General features: G+C 30.5%; 1 protein-coding gene and 1 long non-coding RNA gene across 3 annotated transcripts in view; one reads left to right on the top strand and one right to left on the bottom strand.

The window, feature by feature from the left end:
* Positions 1-10,886, bottom strand: part of LOC130902381 (cyclin-T) — a 32,304-nt gene that overhangs the window by 19,969 nt on the left and 1,449 nt on the right. For both annotated transcript variants that reach the window (XM_057814485.1, XM_057814486.1), the window contains exons 2-7: positions 6,673-6,885; positions 6,241-6,408; positions 5,672-5,954; positions 3,869-3,932; positions 2,462-3,710; positions 574-1,126 (exon numbers count right to left, since the gene is read on the bottom strand). In XM_057814485.1, coding sequence (XP_057670468.1) covers positions 574-1,126; positions 2,462-3,710; positions 3,869-3,932; positions 5,672-5,954; positions 6,241-6,408; positions 6,673-6,885 — 2,530 coding nt within the window. The remainder of the gene's footprint in view (positions 1-573; positions 1,127-2,461; positions 3,711-3,868; positions 3,933-5,671; positions 5,955-6,240; positions 6,409-6,672; positions 6,886-10,886) is intronic.
* On the top strand, positions 9,322-10,050 carry LOC130902383 (uncharacterized). Its single transcript, XR_009060386.1, has 2 exons — positions 9,322-9,460; positions 9,795-10,050. It is a non-coding gene; the product is annotated as an uncharacterized LOC130902383 (long non-coding RNA).

Genomic DNA, 10,886 nt, shown 5'->3' with positions numbered 1-10,886 from the left:
TATCTTCAAAACTTGTCCACAGTTTTTTCCTGACCTGTTATTTGTTCAGTTTTCGACCACCAAACAAGCGCTGCAGTATACCATCTCAAACTTTAGTCCTCATGTTTTCCACAAGTCCATATACCCAGACTGACTTGGAAATTATCTTATCTAGTGAGTGTTTCATCCAGATTGACTCTTATTTCATTGGACAGTCTCATTAAGGACAGAGATGCGCTTTTATTTGGGGTTGAAAGAGAGTTACTGTTCATCAACCCAGTTTTTAATTGTGTTTAGGGCCGTTGACATCAAGGTAGAGATTATGCCTTCATGTTTGTCCCTTACTACCACTAATAGATTATCCTTGTAACCTAGAATTGTAAATCTAGCGCTGCCAAGTCTAGTGAGAATTTTGTCCACTACTTGCAGTAGCTCTTCACTTTAGTAACAGTGGAAGACTTATTTGTGAATTGTGGATTGATGTGAAGTGTCTTGATGCAAAATTTTTTGTTCGAGGCATTGTCATACAAAATTTTTTTAATCAAATGAAAAAAAATTCCATCATTACAAACTTTTATACAATAAATTATTTACCTTTCTATCCCGCTCTCTTTTCCTCGACATGCTACTGTCCAAATTGGGGCAATTGTTGAGCTTGTCTTTAGGAATCTTCAATTTGATGCCCTCCGTAATAGGGGCGACTATAGGTGCTGCGTTATGAGATAATTCTGAAATATTTTCGGTATTTATCTTATTCTTCGGTATTTTGATTTTCAGTCCTTGGGAAGGTGAATCCCTAATTATTTTATCTTTCTGGATTTTCAAAACTAATGGTTCGATAGCTGGAGTCGGCGTAACTTCCGGTACTTTTTCTCTGTGTCTATGTTTCTCGCGTTCTTTATCTTTATGCTTCTTTTTCTTTTCCTTGTCCTCTCTATTTTTATCTTTGTGTTTGTGTTTATCTTTATTCTTCTTTTTACTTTTATGATGATAATGGTTTTTGTCAGTTTGCGCTTCTGTTACAATTTCGGTTTTTATAACTGGTGGTAGATGAGAAACCGTAGAAGCTTCTTTCAACAAGTTACTAATGACGGTTGGATCAGTAGATACCAAACCATTAACTGTTGGCTGTGGAAGTGATGGTAACCTAAAAAATAAAAACAATAAAACCATTGAAAAATAAAATGGGTCAATACAAAATATTAATAGACATAAATGGTGGTAATAGGGTGCAGAATATCTAAAAAGAGTTGATGTAAAAGTTCAGAATCGACAAGAAGTTGTTGATGCACAGAAAAGATGATAAAAAGCAAAAAGTGATGGAATTTGGATCAATCTACGAAAACATAAATAAACTGATAATATCTTCGAAGGATGTTGAATAAAGGTAATGGAAAGAAGCAATTGGAAGATCTTGCAAATCAAAATGGGAGTAGTTAAGGGAAAATATCATTATCGAAAACAAACATTAACTAAATATATGAAAATAGCAATACCACAAAGGAATCATGTTGGAATTTTCATATCGGAAAAGACAAAAGGTAATTAATTTAAAACAAGTCCAAAGCTATATAAGAAGTAGAAACTTGACCAATGGGAACGAAATAGGGATACTTAACAGAGCAGAGTCAAAGATAATGGAAACAAGAAATTGGGGGATCTTGTGACTGCAACGGACATAACTGTAGAAAAATATCATTAAGAAAAAAAATGGATTTATAAAAACGACAATACCACAAAGGAAAAGAACAATGGAAACAAAATACGGATACTTAACGAAGCAGAGGCACAGATATTAAATATACAATAAAAAATAAGGGAATAAGCTATAGAAAAATATCACCATTAAAAACAAAAATAAAATGGAATTATTAAAAATTACAACACCACACTAGAAGTAAAGGACAAAAGTATTAAATTTACAACAAGTCCAATACTAAATTACTACATTAAAAATATATTTTTAGGAAGGCAAAATAAGATCTCTAGAAAACAAGACCGATAAGGGAACCTGATTAAAGAAATTGAATTTATGAAAAAGAAAAATACTCAGAAATATACTGAGAGTAAAGAAAAGGGAAATAATAGAAATATATTTGAAGAAGCAGAGCTGAAAATGATGAAATCCAAATAAAAATGACAAACATAGAAAAGCACGAAGAACAAAAATGTACAGACCAAAGAAAATGTGGTAAAAAGAAGTAATAGAAGACCTAAGAGATAAAATAATTCAGCATTGGAAAACAAAAACCAAAAATTTGAATTAATGAACATAAATCACTTCACATGCAGAGAATGCAGGCATTTTAGAACAAAAAATGACAAACATAGAAAAATACGAAGAATAAAAATGTACAGACCAAAGAAAATATGGTAAAAAGAAGTAATAGAAGATCTGAGAAAGAAAATAATTCAGCATTGGAAAACAAGACCCAAAAATTTGAATTAATGAACATAAATTTAAGAATTTTCAAAAACTCACCTAGAATTATTAGCGGTACTATCGTCGCCGTTACTCTCGATTTGTTGTTTAATATCCTGAACATTGACGGCGTTGTTATCTTCAATAATTTTATTTATGTGATCGGGCGTTTGTCTATCTTTATCAATTCCTATCGTGTTATCGCGCATCAAAGTTTCGAACCCTTCAACTTGATCAATTTTCTTCATAACCGGCCTTAACTCTGGTTCCGAACTACTGGAATAATTTCTCTCCCGTTTGATAGCCACCGGAGACGTTAGAGGTGAAACGAACGACATAATATTATCGGTCGCGGTATTATTAGGAACACTGTATTTTTGCGGAGGAGTTTTTTCGGGGGAAAACAAACTCGGTCTTTTAATGACGTGAGGTGTCGGTACCTCTTCTTTAACAACGATCGGTTCAATTTTCGGTTTGATATCGCTATTAATAGGCGGAGCATAAGTACCACTGTTCGTATTAGTCACTTTCACATTGTTATTAGAATTAACTGGGGTTACGTTAGTCTTCGGGACGGATTTCGGTATTTCGTTACCGGCAATCGGTTTATTAAGATAACTACTATTTTTATCCTGAGGTGCCGCACTTAAATGTTTCTTAATATTTTCTAAATGAGATTTCGATTCGTCTTGTCTATTACGAGACGTATTCGAAGTTAATTTATTTGGATCTACTCTAGATCTACCATTAGAATCGAGTCTTTGTTTTTCCGACGAATAGTTCAATCTTGCGTCGCTGTACGAATTTGTATTGTTCATATCCGGATTTTGATTATTATTTTTATACTGGTAATCGCGTTTGTTAGGATCTTTGTTATCGGAACGTGCCAGATGAGGTTCCTTGGTGTAATCTCTATTAGAATCTCTAGCTAATCCGAACGGCGAATCTCTCGTTGCTGCTTCTCTTAGAATATCCTTGGGTTGCGGATAGGGCATGGAATGAGGTCGCGATGGTGGTTTCATTTTCGGATCCATAGGCGGTCGTTCTGGTCTATGATGACCACTACTGCTGCTGCTATGATGAGAAGAAGACTTCATACTACTGCTGTTACCACCTGCGGAATTGCTGCTACTACTACTACCGCTTCCCACAATAGCTTTTTGTTGTTGTTGTTGTCTTTCGCGACGTTCCCTCTCCCTGTCTCTTTCTCTATGATGCTGGGTACTGTTACCAGTACTACTACTACTGCTAGTGGTACCCATTTCGTGTGGTCGCGATGATCTGTGCTTATGAGGGTCATTATCGGAACCTAAAGAACAAAAAAATTTACAAAATTGATAAAAATCAAATTTCAACTTTGATGTTAATACTAACTTGATCTATTTGGTAATAAAAAACCCTATTGATTATTAAATAAATATGAACAGTATGGAATTTGGAAAAAATTGTAATAAAATTATAACTAACCAGAAGATCTGTGGGAATGTCCGTCTTTCCCTTCCTCTGGTTGATGCTTCTTCTTAGGATCATCCTATAAAATTATATACCTAAATTTTCGCATCCCTTTCGAAAATCTTATAAAACTGGCAACATCGGAACGTGTTGTTATATAGTAAGAAAAATTTAAAATCGCATGAATCTATATCGTCCTTGAATTGCAATGCCAAATAATATTTTTATCGATAAATTTGGTTGAATAAAGGTCATTTACACCCTGTAAAAAGGGGGTAACTACAAACTGTACAAAAAGGAGTCAAAGAAACCATTTGTCCCCCTTTTCCTGGTTTTTATTAGATATGTTGGTTACAAAAAGGGGCAAAGAGCCCCCCTGCGCCCTTTTTTGTTTTTGATGAACAGATACATACAGGACAGATGTAGAAGCGACCAAATAGAACCCACACATTATTGTAGCTGATCTCAAACATCAAAAAGTTTTGTCTACTCCACATTGTGATGCACATTATTGGATCTTTCTCGCAATTATGCCTTCTTGTTCTTTAATGGTTTATGAAAATCGAAATATTCGTAGGTATGGGGAGAATTTGATGGAAAGGCGCAATTGAAATTTAATCAGATGCAAGCGAGTGGTTGGAGTAAATCAACAATGAAGTTAAAGAAAGGTGCCAAACTGTACAATGACAACGATCCATGACAGAATAAATTCATCAAAGTTTATCAAAGATCAGCTCCATTGAGCTCAAGTTTTTATTGACTATAGGAACATTCATAAAAAATCAATAAATAGTAATTTCTCTGGTAAGAACTAAACCGAACCCACTGATTGTGGTTAAATTGTAATATAATGGTTTTGAAAATTGGCGATTTATTCAGAACACACTTGAAGATTCGTCGGGGACGACAAAATTTCATGGTCTAATATAAGGGGAATTAAATTTTACAAGGGAGTTGAAAAACATTTATTTCTGGTACACAAACTTTGACAGTAGTGAAAAATTGCTCACGAATCGACTCTAAATACAAAGATCAACAGAATTTTGTGAAAAAATGATAATTCCATCAATATCATAAGGAATATTTCACTTTTATCAGATAGTTGATCGATTGGATGATACAGATGAGGAAAAAACTGTTATTGGGAAAGAAGAAACTCAATTTCTGAGTCAAAAATATTTTTTATATGGAATATTCCACTCCTCTCAAATAGTACATGATATTAATGACGAAGAAACTATTATCGGAGAAGAAAAAACTGAATCAAAATCAATTTGTAAATCAAAAATATTATTTATAAGGAATACTTGGAGTGTTTGACTCTCCTCAGATGATAAATGATCCAGTTGAGGAAGAAACTGTTACCGGGAAAAAAAACTTAATTAAACTCAATTTCTCAGTCAAAGTATTGTTTATAAGGAATAATTGGAACGTTTCTCTCTTATCAGATGGTAGATGATACTGATGAGGAAGATACTGTTATCGAAGAAGAAGAAACTGAATAAAACTCAATTTCTAAATCAAAAATACTGTTTGTTCGTAAATTTAATGTTTTAATTAAAAGAATATTTTTTTGTTCATTTTATTTTTTTTATTTTTCGTTTAACTTCTCCTCTTTTATAATTTTGAAAACATATTATGACACTTTTCAAGATGTTCTCCTTCAAACAAGGTTGCGAAAAGGGGACAAGATACTTTACGTCATTTTTCGTCTCTCCTCAACTTTTTCTGGAATCACCTTTTTATAATTCAGTGACGATACGTTCCCACAGTTGTCAGTTATTAATTATGTATAATATATATGAGAAATTTTCTTACAAAAGGCGAGATAATATGGTGCGAAGGAATGTGACTAACATTATCGGCTATGGCCATAATTTTCTCCTTTAGCCTTGAAGGACACTTTTCAAATATCACTAAAAATTCTTCGGTTAATTGTTGTAACAGCTCAGCTGTTACAGAGGGATCCACGTAGGAATACCATTCTTTTTTTTCGTAAGACAACGGGATCTCCCAATTAGACCATTTGCAAGCAACCAGGATGCAAAAACAAGCTACTACTGTTGGTTTGTACTGTATACACATTGTTGTTAAATGTAAGCTAAAATGAAATTTTTTCATCAATTTTAAAAAGGAAACAATCAAGTATTGCCTTTTATCTATTTCGAATAGAATATGCCATTTATTGTAACAATGGAAAAATTATAATTAAACAACAAGTGAGTTTATTTGAAATCATTTAAACAATTTTTTAATAATATTTATTCAATATCCTTTGTCCTATTTAATATTTCATCGCCGCCTTTCATTTTTAATAAGTATCAAAAATTTATAATAGATAAAAAGCATTTTTTTCCAAATTTCCAATTTTATTTGAATATACTTACCTATTACTAGCCATAAAATACGAAGTTTGAGCTAGATCCTTACTAGCTCTCACTAAATGACAGCACCTTACCACGTGGGTATGAGGATGATCTATGGCCACATCGAATCCCAAAGTTTGAAGCAACACGTTCTCATTAAACACCAAATCTTGAGACTGGGCAATGTACCTACAAAATAGTATAATCAAATATCCAAAAAAAATTGCTGGTCGTTTCAGAATTTGATTTGTCTTTACTCAACTCGATACAAAGAAACTAAAAACAAAAAGAAATAGATGAGTTCAAAATATAATAATTAAAGAAATGATAGCAGATGAAACATTCAGATTGAGTTCAAAATGAAGAAATAAAAGCAAATGAAACATTCAGGTTGAGGTTTGTTGGGTCAATGTACCTACATTACCTTTTGATATAATTTTAAATAATAGTTACCTTTCTGAATTAATATCAATAGTTGTATCTCTGCTATTTTTACAAATATTTGCTACACGGATAACATATTCCAATTTCCTTGGTTGTTCTTCTACTTTTGCTGCTAAAAATAAAGCTGCAGCCGCCATTTGATGCCAAGGGAAGTGTGTGAAAGAATGGAAAACGTAGAACCGGTGCATGTACACTATGGCTGTGTTGATACATAGTTGAGATCTATATGTATAATGTTGAGGAAATTTTTGAGAAAATATCGTCCTTACAAACTATTAAAATTGTACTGATATACAACAATATATGGGTGTGGGGACAACCAAATTCAGCGCTTTAGAAGTTGAAAGTCGAGGAAATGGATTTACTTGAATTGTTCACAGAAAGTAGGGAACAGCCTAAGGATCATTTTCTATAACATCCCACCATATGCTAAAACCCTTTTCGAAAACTTTTTTCCGATTAACTCGAACAATTTATTTTTATCAAAAAAACTGTAGAAAGCAAAATTGTAGCTTTTAAAAAAACAAACAAAATCATTTTTTTATATTTTTTCTACGATCAACACGAACCGAGATACGGCATGTTAATGGTTAGTTTTTTCGTTAAATGTATAATTTAAAAGATTCAAAACCAAATAAGGGGAAAACTTTGCATTTTGCGAGAAAAATTCACGGAATCTTTTTTAAAGTATATACTTGGAACTTTAAAATAAAAAGTCTAACATGAAAATATGATCAAAATAAAATCGGTTCCAACTATTTTCTACGAAAATATCAGTAAAAACAAGCCCCTAACAAAAATAGATCCTCACCCTTCTCGAGAAGTTTGAACAATTTAAAATGCGCAATTTTAGAAAAATTTGAGTTTGAAATGCAAACGAATTTTTTTGCTATTTCATATTTTTTGCCCTTTACTTCAAAATATCTCCGAAAATACTGGACGTACGAAAAAAATAATAGAATACTAAATTTTAGCTTTTCCATGATTTATTATTATTTCAATCTAATGAAAATGAAAGCACAAAATCTTTTTTGTTTTTGACCTACTGTTTATTCGATCTCTTCAGAAATAATTTTCGCTCCCAATATTTTTTGCAGCAAATACGTAGAAGTTAAAATCAAATGTGCCACAACTAAATATGTTAAATATTTTGGAGTTTGAATACTTGAGAGTGACAGTGACAAACGAAGGAGGTGATAGAAATAGAAAAAATACTTTCCCAAGGGTCCAGAGGAGTCCTACATAAAAACATCGTATTTTTCACTTTTTATTCGAAATAAATATTTTCATTAGATTTATTCAAAAGTACATCCGACTTGTATGGAAAAACAAAATTTAGTTAGTTTTTTTATCCTTTCAACGATGATTTATGCTTTTATGTAAAGTGTACAAAAATGTGTGAAATGTTTTCAAAAATATTATACAAAATCAAAGTAACAAGAATATATTATTTATATTTTGTTTTACAAGGTAAAAAAAATCAAATAGAGTGTAGAGTAATGTTTTAAGGACCCAGGACGGTCCAACCAAACTGAAAAATACATTTAAATAAGGTCCCTTGAACCGTAGAGAAGATTTGGAATTGTGCAGTCCATAGGACCGCTCTGGACTGTGGGGAAAGTTCAGTTGCGGGCCTATGGTCCACACCGGGGCTTAAAGTGTTAACAAACACATTATGAGCGTAAGTATCAAAAAGAATAAATTACTTATCAATATATTTAGGGGTAGGTAACTATGAAAAATGAATGATTTTTATTATTTATAACCTTTAGGTTTAGTAGAGTGACTAAAATCGACCCACTTAAAGAAATCAAAATCAGCTCAAACGCTTTTAAATGTAATAGAGTAGATTCAAATTAAATATAAATTATAAGTAGAAATAAATTCAAATCTAATTTTATGAGCTACATAAAATTTTTATTTAATAAACTTGTTTTTCGATTTAGTTGTGGCAAAATTTTCAATTATATCATCGAAATTCATATTCTACAACAACTAAGTTTCAATGCACAACAATCAATATACATTTTTTTCTGCTTCACAATTCACTATAGATATCATCAAGAGCATATTTGATTCAACGATCAAATTAAGCATATCCAAAGGTATCAATAAATTATTTGTATTATTAATCAATTCGTGTTGAAATTTAGTAAAAGGAATGAATTGCTGTAATTCGCAAAAAATTAACCCCCGCAAAACTCTCCCTAAATCCGACGCTTCTTTACTGTAATCCAAACTTTTGCAAATATTATTTATCAAGAAAAATGATAATTTACTTATTAACAAACACATTTTGGAAGTAACTATTGAAAATCAATCAAGTTTATTATTTATAACCTTCAAGTTTAACTTTTAATTTTACTGTAATTTCAACTTTTGCAGATATTATTTAACAAGAAGTGTACAAAACTGAGCAAAGTCAAGACATATTCAATAAAAATGGAGGAAGCAATCAATTTTAAATTTGTTTCTAATGTTTAGAAACTCTTAAATTAAAAATTGTTTTTTCTATCCTTAAAAAAATATCCGGCTTTTTATATAAAGTGATATGAATAGATGATATAGTACGTCACTGCCAATATATTATTAGGCTAATATGTTTTACAACTCAAGCTTATTTTCTGTTATCAGTTATTACTCATTACTTGGAAAACTAGTTGGTTGGTTCATTAATTCAAAAAGTGTTACTCGTAATATATAATTCAGAAGTTGAAATGAGTGTTATATCAAGGAACTTCTTATAATTTATTTATAATTTCCTATCTGCCATATATTAAAATATTCTAGTTTCAAGGTAAGTTAAAAAATCATTTATAAAAATTTTTGTAATAATAAATTCAAAATATTGTGGTAAATCAAATTTTAGTTCGTTTTTTTTACTAATATCCATATATTTTCCAATTGAATTTTATTTTCACAAAATGCGATAAAATCATAGAAAAGATATGGGAACAAAAAAAATTTTTGAAATATCTCACATAAACAAACTTTTATTCAACCATGGTATAATAGGTATTTTCAAATAAATGAAAAAGACTGAATGATGTGATACACTGAAGTTCCATTGTGGAGAATTGCTATTAAGCTATTTATTAAAAATATCTTTAATTATCAAATTTTTGTTTCAGGTTTCATTGCAAAATGATATGTCAAGTTAAATTAGACTCACAATGAAAGTTTTAATAAATTTTGTTGGGAGCAATCCACATGAAAGTTGATTAATGAGCTTAAGCAAACATCATAATTATTCATTTAATTGCAGACATTATATTGAAGACAGAAATTCCAATTTCCACAAACACCAAAGAACTTTTCCACAAGACTTTATAAAATTTAATAAATAAAACAATACTTGAAAAGTAATTGATATAAATTATAATAAAATAGTTTGATTTCTTTTACAGGGCAATTGCTAATATTAATTAGTAAATAAATATCTTCTGCTCTATCTTGTTATTTTTTTAAGTCATAAAACTCAAATTTTCCAAAAAAATTTAGAAAAATCGATTATTTACTCAAGATTTTGTGTAAATGTGGAAGAAAATTATCATTCCTCAAATAAAATTCCCACGTAATTCAAGTACATATCACGGATGAACTAGAATGACATTTTTTCTGTTAATTCTATTATTTCTTTTAATTAATGAGATAAAGTTTCAATTCCTAACATCTATTTTATTTTCTAGGGTTTACTAGTTAAGTTTTTTTAAAAAACATTGATCAAAGTAAGAAACATTTGAAAAATGAATATATTGAGATTTGAGGACAAAAATTAGAACTCTCTCCAAAAAAAAACTATCTTGTACAAATCATAAATTATGAATTCTACTATTTCACTTTACGAAATGGCTTGGAGAGAAGTATTAGAAAAAAATAAAAGATCAAAAAAAGTAAAGAACATAAAACATTGTTTACATACTATTTATTCAATATTTATTATTTACAATTTGTACAAGTACTAAAAGAAGTAGCTTGTAAAAGTCATAAAAGTAAAATTTCAAGATAGATCTCAACAGAGTAAGATTGAAGATAAAATGCAGCAGCTGAATTGATAAAAATGATTTTTTTAATATTCAAAACCAAATAATATCCCATAGAGTAGTTATTCTGAAAATGATGCCAATTTATGTTTATCTAATGGCACATTCCAAAGCTGAAAGAAAATCTAAATATAATTTACATTTTCAGAAGATTTTGAGTTCGATTCAAATGAAATTACA

This window comes from Diorhabda carinulata, chromosome X (assembly GCF_026250575.1).
Source record: "Diorhabda carinulata isolate Delta chromosome X, icDioCari1.1, whole genome shotgun sequence".
Lineage (NCBI taxonomy): Eukaryota > Metazoa > Arthropoda > Insecta > Coleoptera > Chrysomelidae > Diorhabda > Diorhabda carinulata.
Note: the sequence above shows the minus strand (reverse complement) of the source record. Positions and strands in the feature narration are given on the sequence as shown.